This window comes from Hemitrygon akajei, chromosome 18 (genome assembly GCF_048418815.1).
Source record: "Hemitrygon akajei chromosome 18, sHemAka1.3, whole genome shotgun sequence".
In the NCBI taxonomy this organism is placed as follows: domain Eukaryota; kingdom Metazoa; phylum Chordata; class Chondrichthyes; order Myliobatiformes; family Dasyatidae; genus Hemitrygon; species Hemitrygon akajei.
This window is the reverse complement of record NC_133141.1, coordinates 32176468-32203765: the sequence shown is the minus strand read 5'-3', so window position 1 is coordinate 32203765 and position 27298 is coordinate 32176468. Positions and strand designations below refer to the sequence as shown.

The 27298-nt window shown below is 47.7% G+C and overlaps 2 protein-coding genes across 6 annotated transcripts in view; one reads left to right on the top strand and one right to left on the bottom strand.

The window, feature by feature from the left end:
- LOC140741265 (transcription factor Sp1-like) overlaps positions 1-4309 on the top strand; it is a 71752-nt gene extending 67443 nt beyond the window's left edge. For all 3 annotated transcript variants that reach the window (XM_073071259.1, XM_073071258.1, XM_073071260.1), the window contains exon 6: positions 203-4309. In XM_073071259.1, coding sequence (XP_072927360.1) covers positions 203-594 — 392 coding nt within the window. In that variant the 3' untranslated portion in view covers positions 595-4309. The remainder of the gene's footprint in view (positions 1-202) is intronic.
- Positions 4310-4958: 649 nt separating this feature from the next.
- Positions 4959-27298, bottom strand: part of LOC140741264 (rap guanine nucleotide exchange factor 3-like) — an 89060-nt gene continuing 66720 nt past the window's right edge. For all 3 annotated transcript variants that reach the window (XM_073071256.1, XM_073071255.1, XM_073071257.1), the window contains exons 22-27: positions 22533-22583; positions 22123-22210; positions 17919-17983; positions 9659-9713; positions 6201-6257; positions 4959-5499 (exon numbers count right to left, since the gene is read on the bottom strand). In XM_073071256.1, the coding sequence (XP_072927357.1) occupies positions 5381-5499; positions 6201-6257; positions 9659-9713; positions 17919-17983; positions 22123-22210; positions 22533-22583 (435 nt within the window). In that variant the 3' untranslated portion in view covers positions 4959-5380. The remainder of the gene's footprint in view (positions 5500-6200; positions 6258-9658; positions 9714-17918; positions 17984-22122; positions 22211-22532; positions 22584-27298) is intronic.

Below are 27298 nucleotides of genomic sequence, written 5' to 3'. Positions count from 1 at the left end.
GCAGGTGAGGGTGAGACCGGGGTCAGGGAGTTGGGGGGGGGGGGAGGGGCGGAATGCGTGTGTCCAGTTCAAGCGAGGAGGGGTTTGTGGGGTCACGGGCTGACAGCCATTCATTTACTTCTTTCCCTCCCTCTCCTCTCCTTACTGCCCCACTACATAACCACCTCCCCCCACTCACCCCCCGTTCCCTCTCCCTCCACAGGTGAGAAGAAGTTTGCCTGCACCCAGTGTCCCAAGCGCTTCATGCGGAGCGACCACCTCTCCAAGCACATAAAAACTCATCAGAACAAGAAAGGTGGCGGCGGCGGAGGTGCAGCAGTGATGGTGGGTGCTCCCGGCTCCACAGATGGAGCCTCCCTACCTCCCCTGGGCACCCCTCTCATTTCAGCTACCGGCATGGTGGTAGAGACGGTCTCTCCGGATGGGATCACCCGGCTGGTGGGAGCACCAGCCACTGGAGGTGCAGGGGGGGGAGGTGGAAGAGGAGGAGGTGTTGGCGGAGGGGCTCCCTCTGCCCAGCCTGGGGCTCGCAGTATCAGCGTCATGCAGGTATCAGACCTCCAGACCATCAATATCAGTGGGAATGGCTACTGAGTGCACAGCGGGGTGCAGGGGTTGACTGGGGGGAGCTGTGTTTTGGCAGTCAGGCCCTACAGAGTAGGGAGTGGTTTTGTGGGGGTTAGGAGGCCTGCAGCCACACACTCTGATGCTCTCCCTCCCTCTGATTCTCTGTCTCCTTCACACACATTCATATTCTCTCTCTCCTTCTCAGCTTCTCTCTCCTCTCACTCCTCTCTTTCCGCTCCCCTCTCTCCTTCACTTTCCCTCTCTAATCTCTCCCGTCCCCCCACCCCACCTGTTTTCTCTCCAACTCCTTCACCCTCTTGTACAGTTCCGACCTGCAGCAGGGGCTGAGGGGGAGCAACCTCACTGCTTGTGGTGGTCGTAGAAGGTGGGGGTCAAATTTACTAAACTCATGGCAGACCAGCTGAGCAAACTTGCTCCTGCAGAGAGAAGCCTTACTGCTGAAAGCTCACAGCCTTCCCTCTGTTTTTACTTTCAAATGATAAATGAGATCTCTTGAGATGATGCTTAAGATAATCTGTTTATTTAAATAAGGGCAGATGCTTTTGCGCTTTTTGTATGCGTACTAAACTTAAAAAAGATTGGCTTTTAAACAATAATTAAAATGATTCACCTCCATTAGGGAGGGTCGATTGAGGCCACTTAAGGAAGTTGGGAGGAGACAGAGGGGAGAGAAAGAGATGCTAGAGAGCGATGAAAAGATGGGGGAGAGAGGGGAGTATGTGTGAGGAAGAGAGAAGGGGGAGTGTGTGAGGGAAAAGTCGGAGAGTGTGTGTATGGGTGGGGGGAATGTACGCGAGAGAGATTCGATGTGGAGCGAGACTGCATCCCTTGGCGTTTGGGCAAGGGTGAGTCACAAACCAAGACCTCACCCCTCCACAGCAGTCCACAGCCACCCCCCACCTGAGATGTGGGTTAGCTGCCCTTCTAAATCTTCCTGTCATGTATGCTGCCAGTCTTACGGAATCATGTTGCATTAATTGTGTCATAGCAAAGGTGGGGGTATGGGTGGCATTTTCCAACCCCTGTCCCTTCCTGCCATTAAGGTGGCAGTCAGCTGGTTCTGTTTTAATCCTATGTTTTTAAAAGGCATGCAAAGAGGGGAGAACAAAAGAACAGATTATCTTGGGTCTATTTTGTACAGTCTGGGGAAGGGGGAAATCAGCGGCGATGGGGGCTAGTCACCTGCCTTCAGTTTGATGGAAGAGATTTATTTTTGCTGTTTTTTAGTAAAAAAATGTTAGAAAAATATATATATATTAAAAAAAGGAAACTATTTGTAATTTTTCTCCGCGGCACAGAGCGGGATCTGGGGGCAGGGAGACAGCTTCTGATGTCCATGGAAGAACTGTGCGCGGGAATCTGTGTGCATCATTGAGGGTGGATAAGTGTACAGCCATTATTAATCATGTAAATATATATATATTTTTAAAATCATGATGAATTCCTTTTTCTTTCCCTCCCATGAACCTACAGGTGAAGAGACCACACTTTTTCACTCCCTTCCCAAACCCAGAAATGGGGAGGGTGTTGTCCGCCCTCTTCCCAGAGCCCTGTGTCAGTCCCCAAACTAATTCCATTGCCCTGCTCTCTCCCCACAGTCCTGTATAAATCCCCAAACTAATCCCACTGTCCCGTGTCAGCCCCCAAACTAATCCCACTGTCCTGTGTCAGTCTCCAAACTAATCCCACTGGCCTGCTCTCTCCCCACAGCCCTGTGTCAGTCCCCAAACTAATCCCATTGGCCTGCACTCTCCCCACAGTCCCAAGTCAGTCGCCAAACTAATCCCACTGTCCCACACTCTCCCCACAGCCCTCATCAGTCCCCAAACTAATCCCACTGTCCTGTGTCAGTCTCCAAACTAATCCCATTGCCCTGCTCTCTCCCCACAGTCCTGTATAAATCCCCAAACTAATCCCACTGTCCTGTGTCAGTCTCCAAACTAATCCCATTGGCCTGCACTCTCCCCACAGTCCCAAGTCAGTCCCCAAACTAATCCCACTGTCCCACACTCTCCCCACAGCCCTCATCAGTCCCCAAACTAATCCCACTGTCCTGCGTCAGTCTCCAAACTAATCCCACTGGCCTGCTCTCTCCCCACAGCCATGCGTCATTCCCCAAACTAATCCCACTGTCCCGTGTCAGTCCCCAAACTAATCCCACTGTCCTGTGTCAGTCTCCAAACTAATCCCACTGGCCTGCTCTCTCCCCACAGCCCTGCGTCATTCCCCAAACTAATCCCACTGTCCCACTCTCTCCCCACAGCCCTGTGTCAGTCCCCAAACTAATCCCACTGTCCCACTCTCTCCCCACAGCTCTGTGTCAGTTCCTAAACTAAACCCATTGGCCTGCACTCTCCCCACAGTCCCAAGTCAGTCCCCAAACTAATCCCACTGTCCCACACTCTCCCCACAGCCCTCATCAGTCCCCAAACTAATCCCACTGTCCCACACTCTCCCCACAGCCCTCATCAGTCCCCATCAGTCCCCAAACTAATCCCACTGTCCCACTCTCTCCCCACAGCCCAGTGTCAGTCCCCAAACTAATCCCACTGCCCCGCTCTCTCCCCACAGCCGTGTCATTCCCCAAACTAATCCCACTGTCCCACTCTCTCCCCACAGCCCTGTGTCAGTCCCCAAACTAATCCCACTGTCCCACTCTCTCCCCACAGCCCTGTGTCAGTCCCCAAACTAATCCCACTGTCCCACTCTCTCCCCACAGCCCTCATCAGTCCCCAAACTAATCCCACTGTCCCACTCTCTCCCCACAGCCCTCATCAGTCCCCAAACTAATCCCACTGTCCCACTCTCTTCCCCACAGTCCTTATCAGTCCCCAAACTAATCCCACTGCCCCACTCTCTCCCCACAGCCTTCATCAGTCCCCAAACTAATCTCACTGTCCCACTCTCTCCCCACAGCCCAGTGTCAGTCCCCAAACTAATCCCACTGTCCCACTCTCTCCCCACAGCCCTGTGTCATTCCCCAAACTAATCCCACTGTCCTGTGTCAGTCCCCAAACTAATCCCACAGCCCTGTGTCATTCCCCAAACTAATCCCACTGTCCTGTGTTAGTCTCCAAACTAATCCCACTGTCCCACTCTCTCCCCACAGTCCCATGTCAGTCCCCAAACTAATCCCACTGCCCTGCTCTCTCTCCCCACAGCCCTGCATCATTCCCCAAACTTATCTCACTATCCTGTGTCAGTCCCCAAACTCATCCCACTGCCCTGCTCTCCCACATCCGTCAGTCCCCGAACTAATCCCACTGCTCCGCTCTCTCCCCAAAGCCCTGTGTCAGTCCCCAAAATAATCCCACTGTCCCACTCTCTGCCCACAGTTCCATGTCAGTTCCCAAACTAATCCCACCGTCTCCCCACAGTCCCATGTCATTCCCCAAACTAGTCTCACTGCACTGTGTCAGTCCTCAAACTAATCCCACTGCCCTGCTGTCTCCCTAGAGACCCTCATACTCCTCTCTTCCCCTCCCCCCATGTATCACATCCCTAAGCCACCTTAGTAAGTGTATATCTCTTTTAGTGTATAATTCATTGTTTTACTTTTCAATTTCTTTTTTAAAATCTATATGACTATGTAATAATGTTGAAAAAGTCTTTGTTTTTCTTTTTTTGTATAAAGTCTGGTTTGACCCTAGATCTGTAGTATCCATATTACCAGCGATTAAAGTGAAAATTTTTAATAAAACACTCTATATTTTTGGTTGGGTCTGTTGGTTTAGATCCATTTCTTCAACAGTTCTGCACTTAATAAACTCTCAACAACTAAATGAACTCTCATCCAGAGAGTGGGAAGCGTCTGCTCTCTTCCCCCTGCAACCTGTTGAAAATTTTGATTAAGTCCACCTTAGGAATTGCAGGGAGACCCCTGGGGAGGTGGATTCTCTCATCATGCAGACCGTCCCATCTCCAGCTCATCTGTTGTGTTACAGATTCCTGTTCACTCAGAGTAGTGCGAAGTGATTCACTTTGGAAGGTCGAGCAGGGTTAGTGACAGGATTCCTCACACTGTGGAGGAACAGAGGGATCCAGATCCATAGATCCCTCAAAGTTGCTGCACAAGTTGATAAGGTGGTTACGAAGACATGGGATGTGTTGGCCTTCATAAGTTGTGGCACTGTGTTCAAGAGCCACGAGGTACTGTTACAGCTCTATAAAACCTTGGTTAGTCCAGAGGAAGTGGTTGATCTAGGTACAATAGTGTCATTTCAGAAGCACTTAGAGAGGTACGCGGTGGGGAGGGGCTTGCAGGGTTATGGGCTGAACACAGGAAATTGGGTCTAGCAGGGTCAGCATGGACTGTTCGGACCGAAGGACCTGGATCCGTGCTGTACTGCTCTGTGAAATTAAAGACGAGATTACTTTTCAAAAATAAAGTCTTTATTATAAATACCCAGTGCATAAGCATGAAATAAGCAAAAATGTTCTCCACTCCTCTCCCCAATGCTCCCTTCTTCACCCTTTTCCCAGTTGCCTACAAGTCTTCATTTTACCCACAATACCCCCTCTCCTAGATCACTCCCCAGCTGAGCTCTGACAAGGGGGCTGCACTCATTATGAACACCGCAATACAATTCAACTTCATTGGGGCCATTCTGTCTCTCTTGCACCACCACCCTGTTGACTCTCCCATCCCTTCTCTCTAGCTCTCCCTCCCTACCTCTCTCTCTCCTTACCTCCCCCCTCCCTACCTCCCCTCTCCCCAAATGTTGCACCCACATACCCAACCTCTGATCAGAGGGAGTGGGTGGGGGTGTGTGTCACTGATGACAGCGAGGTGTCAGGGCTCCAGTTCACGGGACAGCTGGAACAGGATCTGTTCATTGTCTATGGCCTTTAGCTCTCGCACGTCCCATGCGACACTGAGGTTTCCCTTGGCTGAGAGGGTCTGCGCAGAGCCTGAAAGAGCAGGAATGTTCCACTGTTAAATCTCCTCTCACACCCACCACTTCCCATAGCATGCATCCTCAATGCCCCTCACACAGTGTGGTGCTCCCTGCTGACAGTGTTTCAGTCACTAGAAGCTAGTTGTCTAAAAAATCAACGAATGATGAGCATTTGATGTATCTGTGTTTGTGTTGGTGGAGTTCAGAAGGTTGAGGGAATCTCATTGAAACCTCCCAAATACTGAAAGGCCTGGAGAGAGGAGACATAGAGAGAACATCCCCATCAGTGGGAGTCCAGGATCCGAGGGCACGGCCTCAGAATGATGGGATGCCCCTCACTAGGCATGGATAAGCATAAATAGAGGTAGGTGTTTTTACACAGAGAATGGTAAATGTCTGGAACACACTGCCAGGGGTTGTGGCAAAGGCAGATACATTAGGGACATTTAAGAGCCGGTTGAAAGGTCATTGCAACATTGTCGGCCTAAGGGACTCAACTGTGCTGTAATGTTCTACATTCTTAATGCAACATAGAAGAATTTCTTCAGCCAGAGGGAGGTGAATTTGTGGGATTCATTGCTGTAGAGGCAAGTTACTGGGTGTATTGAAGGCAGAGATAGACATCTTGATTGATGAGGGGGGCTAAGGGAGAATGAGGTTGAAAAAAATCAGCCAAGTTTGGTGGACTCAGCTCCAGTTGTCTTCTGGTCTTACCTGTCGAGTATCTTTTACACGGTGTGTCGAGCTGAGAGTCTGAAATCGATTTCTGACCTGGAAAGGAAAAAAATCCATTGATTCATAAACACACAAGAAATTTTGTAGATGCTGGAAATCCAGAGCGACAAACACAAAATGCTGGAGGAGCAGAGCAGGTCAGGCAGCTTCTATGGAAGGGAATAAACAGTTGAAGGTTTGGACGTGGGCAGAGTCCAGAATTAGGTGGGGGGAGGGGAGAGGTACAAGCTGCAAGTTGAGACTGAGTGAGGAGGAAGGTGGGTGGGTGGGGAAGGGGGATGAAGTGAGAAACTGAGGTGATGGGTGGAAAAGGTAAAGGGCTGAAGAAGGAAGAATCTGATAGGAGAGTGGAGCACAGGAGAAAGGGAAGGAGGAGGAGACCGAGGAGGTGGTGATGGACAGGTAAGAGAAGATGAGGGGTGAGAGGGAAACCAAAATGGGGAATGGAAGAAGAAGGGATAGGGGGAAGAATTTACCAGAGGTTAGAGACTACCCAGACGGAATATGAGTTGTTGCTCCTCCACCTAGGGTTTGGCTTCATCATAGCAGTAGAGGAGGTCATGGACAAAAGTCAGAATGGGAATGTTATTTTTCCCCACTGGCAGGGAGCATTTTCTTGGGATTTGTACAGAGATAGAAGAGTTGATATAATTCCATGGCGGGGGGGGGTGGAGTGCTCCTCTGCACCATTATGCACAATTATGGATAACTCTGAACATCCTCTACATAGCACCATCCAGAGACAGAGAAGCAGTTTCAGCGACAGGTTACTATCGATGCAATGCTCCTCAGACAGGATGAAGAGGTCAATACTCCCCAATGCCATTAGGCTTTACAATTCAACCGCCAGGACTTAAGAACTTTTTAAAAGCTATTATTAATGCTTTTTGAGATAGTGATTTAGATGCATATCATATTTTTTACTGAGTTAAGTATTGTATGTAATTAGTTTTGCTACAACAAGTGTATGGGACATTGGAAAAAAGTTGAATTTCCCCATGGGGATGAATAAAGTATCTATCTATCTATCTATCTATCATTACCCTCTCCTCCTCCTGGGTGGGAGAGGTCAGGGCTTTGGAGATTCTGTCGGAGTAGCCTCAGCGAGTGACTGGGGGATTTTGTAGATGGTGCATGCTGCAGTCACTGTGTGCAGGTGGTGAAAGAAAGGGGTGCTGATAGAGCAGCTTGTTTTGCCCTGGGTGGTGTCAAGGCTCTTGAGGGTTGTTACAGCCACACTCACCCCAGGCAAATGAGGAATTTGCATCACACTCCTGACCTGTAGACGCTGGAGAGGTAATGTGGTGGATGTGGAGTGTATGGACTAACTTCACTCAGGCAAGTGGGGAGTGTTCCATCACACTCCTGACCTGTAGACGGTGGAGAGGTAATGTGGTGGATGTGGAGTGTATGGACTAACTCCACCTGGGCAAGTGGGGAGTGTTCCATCACACTCCTGACCTGTAGACAATGGAGAGGTAATGTGGTGGATGTGGAGTGTATGGACTAACTTCACCCAGGCAAGTGGGGAGTGTTCCATCACACTCCTGACCTGTAGACGGTGGAGAGGAAATGTGACCTCAAAGTTAATGATGAGGGAGCTCATAATAATATCCTTCCCTGTTAGGGACGGATCGATTCTCTCACGGGTGGTGAGAGTTGTTGGAATTTTGCCCACACTCCCTCTAACACAAGTCAAAGTGGAGTTTATTGTCACATGCACAAGTCCCTGTGTGCACAGGTGCAGTGAAAAACTTACTTGCAGCGGCATCACAGGCACAGAGCATCAGATTAGTAGCATTTGCAGGAAAAACATATATACAATTTTGTACAAGGGAGAACTCATTAGAACAAAATCCATCATAGTGCAGAGTGGTCACGGTGTTGCTGTACTGAGGTGGTGATCAGGGTTGTGCCGGTTGGTTCAGGAACCAAATGGTTGAAGGGACATAGCTGTTCCTGAACCTGGTGGTGTGGGACTTCAGGCTTCTGAACTTCCTGTCTGATGGGAGTTGTGAGAAGATGGGATGGCCCAGATGGTGGGGATCTCTGATGATGGATGTTGCCTTATTGAGGCAGCACCTCCTGTAGACACTACCCATGGTGGGGAGGGATCTGCCCGTGATGTAGAGAGCAGAGTCCACTGCTCTCTGCAGCTTCTTGTGTTCTTGTGCATTCAAAATGTCATTGCAATCAAGTACAAGGCATTCCAATTTGGAAAGACAAACAAGGCTAGGACTTGCACGGTGAGTGGTAGGGCACTAAGGAGTGCGGCAGAACAGAGGGATCTGGGAATCCATAATTCCTTGAAAGTGGTGTCACATGTAGATAGAGTCATCAGGATCAGCACTGGACTTTAAGGTGGGTGGTCCTGAGTTCGAATCTGGCTGGGTCCCAATTTGGGCAGCAGTAGTATCTGTGCGGAAGAAAGGCCTGGCAATCTACTTCTGTACCATGCCACAAAAACCCTATGGACATTCCACACGCTCATCAACAGAAGCTTGGATAAGTGCATGGACGGGAGTGTTATGGAAGGCTTAGGTCCATCTGTAAGTAGAAAACCAGGCTGGTACGACCAGATGGGGCAAAAGGCCTGTTTCAGTGCTGTGGTGCCCAATCACTCTATGATGTCACCTTCTTGAGGCAGCGCTTCCTGTAGGTACTACCGATGGTGGGGAGGGATGTGCCTGTGATATATTAGGGAGAGGAGGGGTTGAACAGGCTCCAGCACTTCTCTCGCCTGCGAGAGACACCAGGACCTGCCCGTACCTCATATGGGGAGGACAGCCTTTGTTCCAAGACTTCACAGGTCATCAAATGTGTCAGACCACATATGAAGTAACGTGAGCAGTTTTGGGCTCGATATCTGAGAAAGGATGTGCCAATGTTGGAGAGGGTCCAGAAGAGGTTCATGAAAATTTACCTGGGAATGAAACAGTTAACATAGGAGAGTTCGATGGCTCTGGACATTTTGAAGAATGAGGGGGGAATCTCATTGAAACCTACCAAATATTGAAAGGTCTTGATAGAGTGGACATGAAGAAGATGCTCCCTATAGCGGGTGAGTCAAGGACCAGAGGACACAGTCTCATTATAGGAGGATATCCCTTTAGTACAGAGAAGAGGAGGAATTTCTTTAGCCAGAGGGTGGCAAATCTGTGGAATTCATTACCATAGGTGGCCATGGAGGCCAAGTCATTAGGTATATTTAAAGCGGAGGTTGATAGGTTCTTGATTAGTCAGGGCATCAAAGGTTACAGTGAGCAGGCAGGAGAATGGAATTGAGAGGGAAAATAAATCAGCCACGATGGAATGGTGGAACAGACTCGATGGGCCAAATGGCCTAATTCTGCTCCTATGTCTTATGATATCTCCCACAGGGTGAAATGCACCCCCAACTTCCACTAGGGGGCTAGGGGCTGGAGTAAACTTCTCACCTTGGTAATTTCGTCGACAATCTCGAAGGAAGCGGGCAACTTGTGCGCACATTCTCTGCAAAGGAGAGAGGGTTAGTAATAGGTGGTGCTTCCTCCACACGGCCCTGCTACAGAGTGGCTCTAACTTCCCACATGCAGCGCTGTCTATTCGCCGCGCCGCACCTACCCCCCCCCCCCCCCCACAGCAAGGTGCTCCGTCTTTGCTACCCCCAACACAGTACGGCACTAACCCCTCGCCGCGACCCCTCCCTACCCCCAATAGCGCGGCACTTCCTCTCAACGACCACCCCCCCCCCCCCCCAGCATGGCACTTCCTCCTCAGTGCCCTTTCCAGAGGACCACAAGATATAGAAGAACGTTGCCATTTGGCTCATCGATTCTCTTCCGCTATTGAATCGCAGTTGAGTTATTTTCTCTTTCTCCACCACCATCTCCCCTTACCGATCCATTTCTGCTTTCCACACATTCAATGACTTGCTGACTTGCTATCCACTGCCCGCCCCCCCCCCCCCCATGACAACGAATCCCACAGATTGACCATCCTCTGGCTGAAGAAATTCCTCCTTATCTTAGCATCAAAGAACATTACAGTACAAACAACAGACCCTTTGGCCCATCTAGTCCAGGCCAAACTATTATTCTGCCTAGTCCAATTGACCTGCACCTGGATCATGGCCCACCATACCCCTACCACCCCATGTACTTAACCAAATTTCTCTTACTATAAATGTTGAAATTGATCCCGTATCCACCAGTTCTGCTGGCAGCTCGTTCCACACCCTTACCACCATCTGAGTGAAGAAGTTTTCTGCAATGTTCCCATCACCTCCTAGTTCCAGTTTCACCCAACCTCAATGGAAAAAGCCTGATTGCATTTACCCTATCTATTCCCCTCATAATTTTGTATACTTCTATCAAATCTCCCTTCATTCTCCTATGCTCTAGGGAATAAAGTCCTAACCGATTCAACCTTTCCTAATAACTCAGGTCCTCAAGTCCTGGCAACATCCTTGTAAATTTTCACTGCACTCTTTCAATCTTATTCATAAATGTCCTATAGGTAGGTGACCAGAACTGCACACAATACTCCAAATTAGGCTTCACCAACATCTTATGCAACTTTAAATTAACATACATGGCAGTTTTATAAAACTCTGGTGAGGCCACATCTGGAGCATTGCATTAAGTTCTGGATTTCTCATTACAGGAGAGGTTCACCAGGATGCTGCCTGGATTGGAGAGCACGAGCTATAAGGAGAGGCTGGACAAACTTGGGTTGTTTTCTCTGGAGCAGCCAGAGGCTGAGGGGAGACCTGAAAGAACAGGGGTTCCCAACCTTTTTAATGCCATGGACCAATACCATTAAGCAAGGGGTCTGTGTACCCCAGGTTGGTAACTCCTGTCATAGAGGCTTATAAGATCATGAGAGGCATAAGTAGAGTATCTTTTCCCTGTGGTGGAAATATCTAATGACATAGGGAATGTATTTAAGGTGAGAGGGAGTAGGTTCAAAGGAGATGTGCAGGACAAGTTTTTTAACACAGGAAGAGGTGAGTGCCTGGAATGTGGTGGCGGAGACAGATATGATAGAGGTGTTTAAGAGGCTCTTAGATAGGCTCACAGATATGCAGGGAATGGATGGATATGGACAGTGTCTAGGCTGAAGAAATGAGGTGTCATTCAGCAGAGACATTGTGGACCAAAGGGCCTATTCCTTTGCTGTTCTGTTCTATGTTTCTGAGAACTGGCCAAGACCGAAAAAAACAGCAGAGAGTCATGGAAACAGCTCAGCACACTACGGACAAGCTCAAGGACAACTTCCACCCCGCTGTTATAAGACAATTGAACAGTCCCATTGTACAATAAGGTGGACTCTTGACCTCAGAATCTGCCTCGTTCTGGCCCTTGCACCTTATTGTCTACCTGCGCTGCACTCTCTCTGTAACTGTGACACTCGGAGTACTGTAGACAGTTTTGGCCACCATGCTGTTGGAAAAATGTTATTAAACTAGAAAGAGTTTAAGATTTACCAGGATGTCGTCTAGACTTAGGATCCTGACGTACAGGAGAGGTTGCACAGAATCCGATATTTGTGGGATTGCTCGAATGAAAGAAAGTTATAGAAAACATGAAAGGGGGATACTGATCAGCTGGAAACGTGTGCTGAGGATTGGCAAATGGCTTTCAATCCTGATAAATGTGAGGCTTTGCACTTTGGGAGATCAAACCAGGATGGGACTTATAGGAAAGATGTTATTAAATTTGAAAGAGTGCAGAAAAGCTTTTCCAGGATGTTGCCTGAGTTACAAGAAGACATTGTGTAGACTAGGACTTTATTCCCTGGAACACAGGAGATTGAAGGGTGACCTGATAGAGGTATACAGTACAATATCATGAGGAGCATAAACAGGGGGAAGTCACACAGTCTTCATCCTGGGGGCAGGGTTGCTAAAAACAAGAGGGTAGAGGCTCAGGATCAGAGGAAAGAGATTTTAAAGGGACATCCCAGGCAGCTTCTTCATGCAGAGAGTGGTGAATCTGTGGAATTCTCTGCCACAGGAAACAGTTGAGGCCGGTTCATTGGCTATATTTAAGAGGAAGTTAGATATGGCCCTTGTGGCTAAAGGGATCATCGTTGTATGGAGAGAAAGCAGGTACAGGGTTCTGAGTTGGATGATCAGAAATTATCTTACTGAATGGCAGTGCAGGCTCGAAGGGCCGAATGGCCTACTCCTGCACCTATTTTCTATGTTTCTATGTAACTTTGGAAAAAGTTGCCAGAAACAGTGGTTGAGTTTCTGTTGTTCAATAGCTATCTAGGTGAGTACATGGAGAGGTTTTATACAGAGTTGAGGACACAGCTCAGCACACCATGGACCCTGTCTACACTTCCCGTTGCCTCAGTAAAGCAGCCAACATCATCAAAGACCCCTCCCACCCCAGACATTCTCTCTTCTCTCCCATAGAGCAGAAGGCACAAATTCCAAGCTCAAGGACAACTTCCACCCTGCTGTTATCAGACTAGTCCCCTTGTGTACCATAAGATAGATTCTTCACCTCACAATCTACCTCACCTTGGCTTTTATTTGTCTGCCTGCACTGCACTTTCTCTGTAACTGTAACACTTCATACTGCATTCTGTTAATTGCTTTTCCCTTATTCCAATGCACAGTGGAACTACTCTGTATGGATGGCATACAGAACAAAGTTTTTGACTGTAGTCCACCACATGTCAGCGTAGTTTCCTTCAGGGGAAATCTTGCCTGACAAATATGTTTGAATTCTATGAGGAAGCAACAGTCAGGATAGACAAAGGAGAGTCCGTGGATGCTTTTTACTTGGATTTTCAGAAGGCTGCACAAGGCTGCTAAACACGTGGGCAAAATCAAAAAGGGTGATGAATACAAGACTGAAGGGCGTTATGTTTGAATATAAGGTAGATGACCTTGTAGCACAGTTAGAAATTGGCAGGTATGACATTGTGTGTGTGTGTGTGTGCGCCCTTAACTCCTGGTGGAGTTGTCCGGGCGCTGTCATGACAAGCTTTTTGCACCCATCTTTTTGGTGATTGCTCGTCGTACGGTGTGTCTTGGGCATCTGAAACCTGGTGGAGCCCATCCCTCTCCAGGATATTTTTTTTACAAGGTCGAGTTGCTAGCTCGACACTCAACCCAGGCACGGATGGAGAGCGTGCAAGGGAGCCGGCCGGATTCGAACTCAAGACCTCTCATTAATCCGTGGCGGAAAGCAGATCATAGTTGGGAGCTTAACATCCAAGGACACACATTGTGTCAAAAGGACAAGCAGGTAGGCAGAGGGGGTGGGCTGGCTCTATTGATAAAAAATGCAATCAAACCCTTAGAAAGAGGTTATATAGGATCGGAAGATGCAGAATCCTTGAAGGTAGATTTAAGAAGCTGTAAGGATGAAAAGGCACACACATACAAAATGCTGGAAAAACTCATCAGGTCAGGCAGCATCCATGGAAATGAACAGTTGATGTTTCGGGCTGAGACCCTTCTTCAGGACAAGGATAAAAGTAATCCTGATGGGAATTATATACATGCCTCTGAACAGTAGCCAGCATGAGGGATATAAATTACAATGGAGAGATTAAAAAAGACATGCCAAAAGGGCAGTGTTATGATTGTCATGGGGATTTCAATATACAGGTCGATTGGGAAAAGCCACTTGTTACTGAATCCAAAGAGAGAGAATATGCAGTTTGTGGTTGAGCCCACTGGGGGAACAGTAATTCTTATTTGGGTGTTGTTCAATGAACCACATTTGATTAGGGAGCTTAAAGCAAAGGAACCCTCAGGAGCCAGTGATCACAATATGATAGAATTCACCCTGGAATTTGAGAGGGAGAAGCTAAAGTCAGATGTATCAGTAGTACAGTGGAGTAAAGGGGTGAGAGAGGATCTCAGCAAAGTTGATTGCAAGGTGACACTAGCAGGGATGATGGCAGAACAGTTGGCTGGAGTTTCTGGGAGCAAATAGGAAGGTGCAGGATAGATACATCCCAAAGAGAGGATAAGGGAAGTCAAAGCCGACATAAAAGCAAAAGAGAGGGCGTGTAATATGTCAAATATTAGTGGGAAGCTAGAGGTTTGGCGCTTTTAAAAACTAAAAAGCCACATGAAGAGAAAAGATGAAATATGAAGGTAAGCTAGCCAATCATATAAAAGACGATACCAAAAGTTTTTTCAGATATATAAAGAGTAAAAGAGATTTTGGACCTCTGGAAAATGATGCTTGAGACGTAGTAATGGGGGACAAAGAAATGGTAGATGAACTTAATAATTATTTTATGTAAGTGTTCACTGTGGAAAACACTAGCAGTATGCCAGAAATTCAAGAGTGTCAGGGTGCAGAATTGAGTGCAGCTGGCATTGCTAGGGAGAAGGTGCTTGAGAAACTGAAAGGTCTGAAGGTAGATACACACTAGGGTTCTGAAAGAGGTGCCTAAAGAGCTTGTCAAGCATTAGTACTGATCTTTCAAGGATCAATAGATTCTGGAATGGTTCTGGAAAACTGGAAAATTGTAAATGTCACTCCAATCTTCAAGAAGGGAGAGAAGCAGAAGAAAGGAAATTGTAAGCCAGTTATTCTGACCTCAGCTGTTGGAAAGATGTTGGAATCGATTGTTAAGGATGAGGTTTCAGGGTCTTGGAGACATGTGATAAAATAGGCTGAAGTCAGCATGGTTTTCTTGAGGGAAATCTTGCCTGACAAATCTGTTGGAATCCTTTGAGGAAATAACAGGCGTAGACAAAAGAGAGTCAGTGGATGTTGTGTACTTGGATCTTCAGAAGGCTTTTGATATGGTGCTGCACATAAGGCTGCTTCGCAAGATAAAAGCCAGTGGTATCACAGGAAAGATACTGGCATAGGTAGAAGATTGGCTGATCGGCAGGAGGCAAAGAGTGGAAATAAAGGGGGCCTTTTCTGGTTGGCTGCCCGTGACCAGTGGTGTTCTGGGTGCTCAGTTTTGGGACTGCTTCTTTTCACATTACACAATATATCGATGATTTGGATGTTGGAATTGATGGTTTTGTGGCCAAGTTTGCGGACGTTGCAAAGATAGGTTATGTTGAGGAAGCAGCAAGTCTGCAGAAGGACTTGGACAGATGAGGAGAATGGGTAAAGAAATGGCAGATGGAATATAGCGTTGGGAAGTGTGTGGTCGTGCACTTGGGAGAAGAAATAAAGGTGTGGACTATTTTCTAAACTGAGCAAATTCAGAAGTCAGAGCTGCAAACGGACTTGGAAGTCCCTGTGCAGGGTCCCCTAAGTGTTAACTTGCAGGTTGAGTTGGTGGTAAGGAAGGAAAATGCAATGTTAGCATTCATTGAGGAGTATTTGATGGCTTTGGGCCTGTTTTCACTAGAAGAAGGAGGGGGGATCTCATTGAAACCTATCAAATATTCAACAGCCTAGATAGAATGGATGTGAGGAGATTGTTTCCTATAGTGGGAGAGTCTAGGACCAGAGGGCATAGACTCAGAATAGACAAATGTCCATTTAGAACAGAGATGAGGAGGTAGTTCTTTAGCCAGAGGGTAGTGAATCTGTAGAATTCATTGCCACAGATGACTGTGGAGGCCAATCATTGGTTATATTTAAAGCAGAAGGTGGTAGGTTCTTGATTAGCAAGGGTGTCAAAAGTTACAGAGAGAAGGCAGGAGAATGGGATTGAGAGGAATCAGTAAAGATGGAATGGCTGAACAGACTTGATGGGCCAAATAGTCTAATTCAGCTCCTATGTTTTATGGTCAAGATAAGAGCCCATGATATTACAGGAAAGATGCTAGCATGGATAGAAGATTGGCTGACTGGCAGGAGTCACAGAGTCGGAATAAAGGGGGCCTTTTCTGATTGGCTGCTGGTAACTAGTAGTATTCTGCAAGGGTCAGCTTCTTTTCATGTTATATGTCAATGAGGTAGATACCGGAATTGATTGGCCAAATCTGTGGATGACACAAAGACAGGTGGAGGGGCAGGGAGTCTACAGAAGGACTTGAATAGATTAGAAAAATAGGTTAAAAAAAAGTGGCAGATGGAATACAGTGTAGGGAAATGTATGGTCATGCAGTTTGGAATAAAAGCATAGACTATAAATGGAGAAAATTGAAAAACTACGAGGAGCAAAGGGACTTGGGAGTCCTTGTGCAGGATTCCCTAAATGTTAACTTGTAGGATGAATTGGGGTAAGGAAGGCAAATGGAATGTTAGCATTCATTTCAAGAGGATTAGAATATAAAAGCAAGGATGTAATGCTGAGGCACTTGGATTACTATGCTGGCATCGGAAAGGGTCAAGAGGAGGTTATACAGTCATAAAAAAGTACAGCACAGAAACAAGCCCTTCGGCCCAACTAGTCCATGCCAAAACATTTAAGCTGCCGACTCCCATCAACCTGCACCGGGACCATAGCCCACCATACCTCTACCATCCATGTACCTATCCAATCTTCTCTTGAACATTGAAATTGAGCTTGCATGCACCACTTGTGCTGGCAGCTCATTCCACACTCTCACAACCCTCAGAGTGAAGAAGTTTCCCCTCATATCCCCCTTAAGCTTTTCACTTTTCACCCTTAACCCATGACTTCTAGTTGTAGTCCCATTTAACCTCAGTGGAAAAAGCCTACTCGCATTTACCCTATCTATACTCCTCATAATTTTGTATACCTCCATCAAATCTCCTCCCAATCTTCTACGTTCCAAGGAATAAAATCCTAACATATTCAATCTTTCCTTATAACTCGGGTCCACAGACCTGGTAACATCCTTGTAAATTTTCTCTGTACTCTTTCAACCTTATTTATATATTTCTTTTAGGTAGGTGATCAAAACTGCAAACAATACCCCAAGTTAGGCCTCAGCAACATCTTATATAACTTCAACATAGTATCCCATCTTCTGTACTCAATACTTTGATTTATGAAGGCCAATATGCCAAAAGCATTCTTTATGACCCTACCTGCCAGTGATGTCACTTTCAATGAATTATGGACCTGCATCACAGATCCCTCTGTTCTACCACACTCCTCAGTGCCCTACTGTGTTAGACCTACCCTGGTTGGTCCTACTGAAGAGCTATCCTGCAGTCCTCTGGTAGCTCACCAGTCACTAAGGATCATATAAATATCTCTGCTCAGGCACCTGCAATTTTTGCATTTGCCTTCCACAGGGTCCGATTGAACACCTTGTCAGGCCCTGGGGATTTATCCACCCTGATTTGCCTCAAGCCAGGTTCTTGAGAATGATCCCAGGAAAGAAAGGGTTAATCTATGAGGAGCATTTGATGGCTCTGGGCCTGTACTTGCTGGAGTTTAGAAGAATGGTGGGAGATCTCATTGAAACCTGTCGAATATTGAAAGGCCTAGATAGAGTGGACCAGAGGGCACAGCCTCAGAATAGAAGGATGTATATTTAGAATAGAGATGAGAAGGAATTTCTTTAGCCAGAGGGTGGTGAATCTGTGGAATTCACTGCCATAGATGACTGTGGAGGACAAGTCATTGAGTATATTTAAAGCGGAGATTGATAGTTTCTTGATTAGTCAGAGCATGAAAGGTTATGGGGAGAAGGCAGGAGAGAGGGGTTCAGATAGACAATAAATCGGTCATGATGGAATGGGGAGCAGGCTCATTGGGCTGAATGGCCTAATTCTGTTCCTATATCCTATGGTCCATGTGACAATAATAAGCTAACTGCCTTCTCTCCCAAATAAGCTCCAGCTGGGTCCTCACCATTTTCTCGAAGTTCACCAACGAGCGGACTAAGTTCTTGTTCCCCTCCTCAATAAACGTCATATCTGCAAGTCAAGCAAGAACAGAATCAGAATCAGGTTTATTATCACTGACATATGTTGTGAAATTTGTTGTTTTATAACAGCAGTGCAGTGTGAAGACATAAAAATTACTTGTTACAATTAAAAATAAATAAATAATGCAAAAGAGGACTATTCTGAAATCTGATGGCGGAGGGGAAGAAGCTGTTCCTAAAATGTTAAGTGTGTGTCTTCAAGCTCCAATGCTCCTCCCTGACAGTAGCAATAAGAAGAGAGATTGTCCTTAGTGCTGGATGTCGCCTTCTTGAGTCACTATGGTGTCCTCGATGGTGGCGAGGCTAGTGCCCATGATGGAAGTGTCTGAGTTTGCAACCCTCTGCAGCCTATTCCGATCCTGTTCAGCAGCCTCTCCATACCACATGGTGATGCAACCAGTTAGAATGCTCTCCACAGTACATCTGTAGAAATTTGCTGGAGTCTTTGGTGACAAACCAAATCTCCTCAAACTCCTAATAAAATATAGCAGCTGTTAGGCCTTCTTGTAATTGCAACAATATGTTGGGCCCAGAAGAGATCTTCAGAGAAGTTGACACCCAGGAACTTGCACTCTGAGATTCTGGTGTCATCAGTAAACTAAAGATGGTATTTGAGCTGTGCCTACCTTCATTCCGCCCAGGTTCCCAAATGTCCAGAGAGACAGCAGATCTCAGTCACTGCGCCTTGCACCCTCAGAGGTGAGCATAAATTCCTTGATCTCATCAACATGTATCAGTAGGGACTTCTCGGGAGGGGTGACGATGCCTATTGTCTCACGATCAGATAAAAAGTCCTCCTCTACCCCTTCACTACACGTAGAGCCCCCATCTTCCTCCCCGTGTGTCCTAGCAGGCAGCAGTCCTACCACACGCTGTGCAGGGGGTACCTCATTCATACCTGCCAACTCTACCTCTGCCTCTGTCCTATCCCCATGGGCAAACACAGATGGATCACCACCCCCCACCCCCGAATATCTTGAGTACCGAGGGAGGATAGGATCGGCATGGTGAGTATATCCCTCGCCTCAAAAGCCAGGCCCAAGGAGGACCCTGACATCTCTGGTTCTAGAGGTGCACTCAGAGCCGGATCCCAAGAGTGAAAGGATCTGGTCACCACTTCACCACCCTTTCCTAAGGAGGCACATGGGCGGGCATCAGCCCTGCATTCTTCCAAAGGTGTTTGATCTTTTCCCCACCTTGCTATCCCGTGGAGTCTCCTCCCATTCTTCACTGCACCCACACTATATGCAGCCTCAGTTTCCCACCTGAACCTCATGGGCAGGGACAGGAGCAGGGGCAACAGGGGCAGTGTTGCCACAGGTGGAATCCTTGAGCTGGGCTTTGGGAAAGTGCCCTACCACTCAATCTCTGAAAAGGTGTCTTTAACCATGATTCCCCATACTGAGGGCCCAGTGCACCAACTGGTCAGTACTAGTACACCACCTTCCCAAACTCTTTCTCAGATGCCAGAGTACAGTACTCCATGGCCTCTGAACACAGTTCCAGTGTTATTGCAGGACGCAAAATACACTGCAGCCTGCATTCGTCTGAAACAGGGAGTTGTCCGAGGGCACAGAGGTCTGTGAATCCCAGGAGGCTGACCCAAAATGGCCGTCCAAAATGAAAACCAAACGGAATTGATGCTGCTAAAATATAGGCAGCAATGTCTGCTGATAACGTTACTGAAGCGAGTAGTGTTCCCAGATGAACAAGTTTGGAGCTTCCTGCAGTTCGCCTGTTCCAGTGGCATCAGTAGATCCTATCGGTCTGGCTACCCGCAGCATTGTGGGGTACCGTGGAGCTGGAACAAATTGCAGACGGTCCAAACCAGCCTGTGGTACTTAAACCGTGGGGTGGAAGAGAAATCTCTGTTGCTGGGGCAGTAGGAAAGCACCCAGCACTTGACACGGTGCTAGAAATTCCAACGCTGGGAAAGGCTTCGATGGTCTCAAAGAATTCCCAGGCCACGAAAGGTTGAGATGACCAAAACACTCCTGTATCCACACCAACTGAGAAAGATGACAAGGAAGGGGTGCTGTCCCAATGTTAGCAGGGGATCAACAGCGATTTTCTCCCTTTTCTCGGAGTGAAACAACTTCCTGCTAAGTTGCCAGTGACCACAGCTAGAGGCTATGCAGCTAGCAGTCACCGATAAACGCAGTCCAAACTGGCAGGAAAATTGCCAAAGAAGCCTACACACTAAAACAGCCATTCACTGAAATGTTCAGGAGACCCTCCGCACATCCTCCAATCTATCTTTATCCAGCAATTTCCCCCCATTTCTCCCAGCTCAATCACAACAGCTCCATTCTGTGTCTGATCCCAGGAGTGTGTGATGGGATGTTGTGGAGGGAGCTTCACCCTGTGTCTGACCCCGGGAGTGTGTGATGGGACAGTGTGGAGGGAGCTTCACTCTGTGTCTGACCCCGGGAGTGTGTGATGGGACAGTGTGGAGGGAGATTCACTCTGTGTCTGACCCCGGGAGTGTGTGATGGGATGTTGTGGAGGGAGATTCACTCTGTGTCTGACCCCGGGAGTGTGTGATGGGACAGTGTGGAGGGAGATTCACTCTGTGTCTGACCCCGGGAGTGTGTGATGAGACAGTGTGGAGGGAGATTCACTCTGTGTCTGACCCCGGGAGTGTGTGATGGGACAGTGTGGAGGGAGATTCACTCTGTGTCTGACCCCGGGAGTGTGTGATGGGACAGTGTGGAGGGAGATTCACCCTGTGTCTGACCCCGGGAGTGTGTGATGGGACAGTGTGGAGGGAGCTTCACTCTGTGTCTGACCCCGGGAGTGTGTGATGGGACAGTGTGGAGGGAGATTCACTCTGTGTCTGACCCCGGGAGTGTGTGATGGGATGTTGTGGAGGGAGATTCACTCTGTGTCTGACCCCGGGAGTGTGTGATGAGACAGTGTGGAGGGAGATTCACTCTGTGTCTGACCCCGGGAGTGTGTGATGGGACAGTGTGGAGGGAGATTCACTCTGTGTCTGACCCCGGGAGTGTGTGATGGGACAGTGTGGAGGGAGATTCACCCTGTGTCTGACCCCGGGAGTGTGTGATGGGACAGTGTGGAGGGAGCTTCACTCTGTGTCTGACCCCGGGAGTGTGTGATGGGACAGTGTGGAGGGAGATTCACTCTGTGTCTGACCCCGGGAGTGTGTGATGGGATGTTGTGGAGGGAGATTCACTCTGTGTCTGACCCCGGGAGTGTGTGATGGGACAGTGTGGAGGGAGCTTCACCCTGTGTCTGACCCCGGGAGTGTGTGATGGGACAGTGTGGAGGGAGATTCACTCTGTGTCTGACCCTGGGAGTGTGTGATGAGACGGTGTGGAGGGAGATTCACTCTGTGTCTGACCCCGGGAGTGTGTGATGGGACGGTGTGGAGGGAGATTCACTCTGTGTCTGACCCCGGGAGTGTGTGATGAGACAGTGTGGAGGGAGCTTCACTCTGTGTCTGACCCCGGGAGTGTGTGATGGGACAGTGTGGAGGGAGCTTCACTCTGTGTCTGACCCCGGGAGTGTGTGATGGGACAGTGTGGAGGGAGATTCACTCTGTGTCTGACCCCGGGAGTGTGTGATGGGATGTTGTGGAGGGAGATTCACTCTGTGTCTGACCCCGGGAGTGTGTGATGGGACAGTGTGGAGGGAGCTTCACCCTGTGTCTGACCCCGGGAGTGTGTGATGGGACAGTGTGGAGGGAGATTCACTCTGTGTCTGACCCTGGGAGTGTGTGATGAGACGGTGTGGAGGGAGATTCACTCTGTGTCTGACCCCGGGAGTGTGTGATGGGACAGTGTGGAGGGAGATTCACTCTGTGTCTGACCCTGGGAGTGTGTGATGGGACGGTGTGGAGGGAGATTCACTCTGTGTCTGACCCTGGGAGTGTGTGATGAGACGGTGTGGAGGGAGATTCACTCTGTGTCTGACCCCGGGAGTGTGTGATGAGACAGTGTGGAGGGAGATTCACTCTGTGTCTGACCCCGGGAGTGTGTGATGGGACGGTGTGGAGGGAGCTTCACTCTGTGTCTGACCCTGGGAGTGTGTGATGGGACGGTGTGGAGGGAGATTCACTCTGTGTCTGACCCTGGGAGTGTGTGATAGGATGGTGTAAAATCCTGGTACCTTTGATGAGGAGAGGCATAAACGGTAGGTAAGGTGGCGTCAGCTTGTTCACAGTCAGTCTGTACACTCTTTGGTTCCGTGATGGGTCCTGGAATGGGCAACAATTATTTTGGCTTTCTAGGATCTGCCTCTTCCTCCTCTCCAATCTCGACTGCCCCTCTTGTGGCAGTCCCTTCTTTTCACTCCCTCCCCCTGTGCCATCCCTCCCCCCTTCCTCTCTCCTCAGGCCCTCCCCCTCCCAACCATCTTCTCTCCTCAACACACTTCCTCCATCCCCACCCCTCCTCCTCACATCCCTCCCCCCTCTCCTTCCCACCCCTCCTCCCACCTCACCACACCTTCGCCTTCCCCTCCCCCTCACCACCCCTCCCTCCTTCTTTCTTCTCACCTCCCCCAGCACCCCCACTCACCAGCAACCTCTCCATCTCGTGGAACATTCGCCTGACCTTCCCCGGGAGCCTCTGGATGTTGGGAGGGAAGAGGAAGGCAGAGCATCAGCATGACGGAAGTGATACCAGTCAGGGGAAGCTGCTGTATACCTCCCTCCCCCACCCCTTGTCCCTAGTTTAGGGAGAGTGAGAGCAGCGGGTCCTCGGTGAGTCAGGGTGTAGTTGCTAGGGAGAAGTTCCTTGGGAAGCTGAAAGGTCTGGAGGTAGATAAATCACCTGGATCATAGGGACTACACCACAGGGTTCATAAAGAAGTAGCTCAAGAGATTGTGGAGACATTAGTAATGATCTTTCAATAATCAATAAATTCTATCATGCTTCCCAAGGGCTGGAAAATTGCAAATGTTCCTCCACTCATTCAGAACTGAGAGAAGAAGAAGAAAGGAGATTACAGGCCTGTTAACCTGACCTCAGTGGTCAGAAAGATATTGGAGTCTATTATTAAGGATGAGGTTTTGGGGGTACTTGGAGGTACATGATAAAATAGGCTGAAGTCAGCACTGTTTCCTCAAGGAAAAATCTTGCCTGACAAATCTGTTGGAATTCTTTGAGGAAATAACAGGCAGGACGGACAAAGGAGAGTCAGTGGATGTCGTTTACTTGGATTTTCAGAAGGGCTTTGACAAGATGCCGCACATGAGGCTGCTAAACAAGAATCAGGTTTAATATCACCGGCATATGTTGTGAAATTTGTTGTTTTGTAGCAATGAAAACTATAAATTACAACAAGTATATATCCTACATTAACTTAAATAAGTTGTGCAAAAAGAGAGGGAAAAAAAGTGAGGTAGTGCCCATGGGTTCATTGTCCATTCAGAAACCTGATGGTGGATGGGAAGGTGCTGCTCCTAAAACGTTGAGAGGGTGCCTTCAGGGTCCTGTACCTCCTCCTCAATGCTAGCAATGAGAAGAGGGCATGTCCTGGCTGATGAGGGTCCCTACTGATGGATCCACCTTTTTGAGGCATCTCCTTTTGAAAGTTTCCTGGATTTTGGGGAGGCTAGAGCCCATGATGGAGTTGACTGAGTTTACAGCTTTTTATTGATCCTATACAGTGGCTCCTCCATAGCAGACAGATATGCAACCAGTTAGAATGCTCTCCACAGCACATCTGTAGAAAATTGCAAGTGTCTTTGGTGACGTACCAATTTTCACCAAACTCCCAATGAAGTATAACCACTGTTATGCCTTCTTGTAATTGCATCAATATGTTGGGCCCAGGAGAGATCTTCACAGATGTTGACACCTGGGAACTTGAAACTGCTCACCCTTTCCACTGTCCTCAATGAGGACTGGTGTGTGTTCCCTCGACCTCCCCTCCATGAAGCCCACAATCGATTCCTTGGTCTTATTGATGTTGAGCACAAGGTTGGTGTTGAAACACCACTCAACCAGCTGATTTATCTCACTCCTGTATGCCTCCTCTGCACCATCTAAAATTCTGCAAATTTGAGTTGTCAGCAAATTTATAGATGGAGTTTGAGCCATGCCTAGCCACACAGTCATGGGTGTGGTGAGATTAGAGCAGTGAGCTAAGCACATAAGAGTTTACGGTATTACAGGAAAGATACTAGCATGGTTAGAAGATTGGCTGACTGGTAGGAGTCAAAGAGTGGGAGTAAATGGGACCTTTTCTGGTTGGCTGCTGGTGAGTAATGATGTCCGGCAGGAGTCTGTGTTGGGACCGATTCTCTTCACATATGTCGATGATTTGGGTGACAGAATTGATGGCTTTGTGGCCAAGTTTGTGGACACTACAAAGGTAAGTGGAGAAGCAGATACTATTAAGGAACTAGGAAGGCTGCAGAAGGACTTGGACAGATTAGGAGAAAAGGCAAAGAAGTGGCAGATGGAATACAATGTCGGGAAGTGTATGGTCATACACTTTGGTAAAAGGAATAAAAGCATAGACTACTTTCTAAACGGAGAAAATTCAAAAATCCAAGGTGCAAAGAGACTTGGGAGTTCTCGTACAGGATTCACTAAAGGTTAACTTGCAGGTTGAGCCAGTGGTAAGGAAGGCAAATGCAGTGTTAGCATTCATTTTGATAGGACTAGAATATAAAAGCAAGGATGAAGCTTTATAAGGCTTTGGTTAGACTGTACTTGGAATATGGTGAGTAGTTTTGGGACTCTCATCTAAGAAATGATGTGCTGGCATTGGAGAAGATCTAGAGGTTCATAAGAATGATCCCAGGAATGAAAGGGTTAATGTGTGAGTTGTATTTGATGACTTTGGGCCTGTACTCACTGGAGTTTAGAAGAATGGAGGGGGGGGGAATCCTATTGAATATTGAAAGGCCTTAATCAAGTAGACATGGAGAGGATACTTCCTATAGTGGGGGAGTCTAGGACCAGAGGACACAGATAGAGTGGATGTGGAGAGGATGTTTCCTATAGTGGGGGAGTCTAGGACCAGAGAACACAGATAGAGTGGACGTGGAGAGGATGTTTCCTATAGTGGGGGAGTCTAGGACCAGAGGACACAGATAGAGTGGATGTGGAGAGGATGTTTCCTATAGTGTGGGAGTCTAGGACCAGAGGACACAGATAGAGTGGATGTGGAGAGGATGTTTCCTATAGTGGGGGAGTCTAGGACCAGAGGACACAGATAGAATGGATGTGGAGAGGATGTTTCCTATAGTGGGGCAGTCTAGGACCAGAGGACACAGATAGAGTGGATGTGGAGAGGATGTTTCCTATAGTGGGGGAGTCTAGGACCAGAGGGCACAGACTCAGAAGTCAAGGACGTTCCTTTAAAAAAGAGATGAGGGGGAGTTTCTTTAGCCAGAGGGTAGTGAATCTGTGGAATTCATTGCCACATATGGCTGTTGAGGCAAAGTCACTGGTATATTTAAAGTAGGGGTTGAAAGGTCTTGATTAGTCAGGGTGTCAAAGGTTACAGGAAGAAGGCAGGAGAGTGGGGTTGAGAGGGATAATAAATCAGCCATGATGGAATGGTGGAGCAGACTCGATGGGCTGAATGGCCTAATTCTGCTCCTGTGTCTTATGGCCTTAAGCCCTAGGGGTCAGCAGTGGAAAGGGTGAGCAGCTTTAAGTTCCTGAACATCAACGTCTCGGCAGATCTTTCAAATTGATGCAATCACGAAGAACATAAGAAATAGGAGCAGTAGTAGGCCATCTGGTCCATTGAACCATTCAATAAGATCATGGTTGATCTGACCATGGAATCATCTCCACCTACCTTTAATTCCCCTACTATGCAAAAGTCTATCCAACCTTGTCTTAAATATATTTATTGAGGTAGCCTCCACTGCTTCATTGGGCAGAGAATGCCACAGATTCAGCATTCTCTGGAAAAAGCAGTTCCTCCTCATCTCCATCCTAAATCTACTCCCCCAAATCTTGAGGCAATGCCCCCTAGTTCTAGTCTCACCTAACAGTGGAAACAACTTTCTGCCTCTATCTTATCTACCCCTTTCATAATTTTATATGTTTCTATAATATCTCCTCTTATCCTTCTGAATTCCAGTGAGTACAGTCCCAGGTGACTCAATCTCTCCTCATAGTCTACCTTCTCATCTCTGGAATCAACCTCCTCTGCACCGCCTCCAAAGCCAGTATATCCTTCCTCAAGTAAGGAGACCAGAACTGCACGCAGTACTCCAGGTGTGGCCTCACCAGTACCCTGTACAGTTGCAGCATAACCTCCCTGCTCTTAAATTCAATTCCTCCAGCAATGAAGACCAACATTCCATTTGCCTTCTTGATAGCCCGCAAACCAACCTTTTGCGATTCATACACAAGCACTCCCAAGTCCCTCTGCACAGCAATATGCTACGATTTTTTACCATTTAAATAATAATCGGCTCTTCCATTTTTCCTTGCAAAGTGGATGACCTCACATTTACCAACATTGTGCTCCATCTGCCAGGCCCTTGCCCACTCACTTAACCTATATCATATCTCTCTACAGACTCTCCATATCCTCTGCAAAATTTGCTTTTCCACTCAATTAAGTGTCTTCAGCAAACTTAGATACTTGATCCCCGCTTCCAGATCATTAACGTATATCGTGAACAGTTGCGGGCCCAGCACCGACCCCTGTGGCACACCACTCACCACTGATTGCCAACCAGAGAAACACCCATGTTTCCCAACTCCCTGCTGTCTATTGGTTAACCAATCCTCTTTCCATGATAATACATCACTCCCAACTCTATGCTTCCTTATCTTATGGATAAGTCTTTTATGTGGCATCTTATTGAACACCTTCTAGAAACACTAGTAAATAACGTCCATCTGTTCCTCTGTATCCACTGTGCTCATTATATCCTCAAAGAACGCCAGTAAGTTTGTCAAACAGGATCTACCTTTGCTGAATCCATGCTGTGTCTGCCTGATGGATCCATTTCTTTCCAAATTCCAAATGAAAATCTGCATTTTCCCACCTACAGATGTTAAACTAACTGGCCTACAGATACCTGCTTTTTGTCTATATCCTTTTTTGAACAGTGGAGTGACATTTGCCTTCTTCCAATCTGCCGGGACCTGCCCAGAGTCCAAAGAATTTTGGTAAATTATCATCAAAGCCTCTACTATAACTTCTGACATTTCTTTCAGTACCCTGGGATGCATTCCATCAGGACCAGGGAACATGTCTATCTTCAGGCCCACAAAGTTTGCTGAGCACTACCGCATTTCTGATAGTTATTGTATCAATGTCCTCACCTCCCATCACATCCATAACATCTCCCTTTGGCATG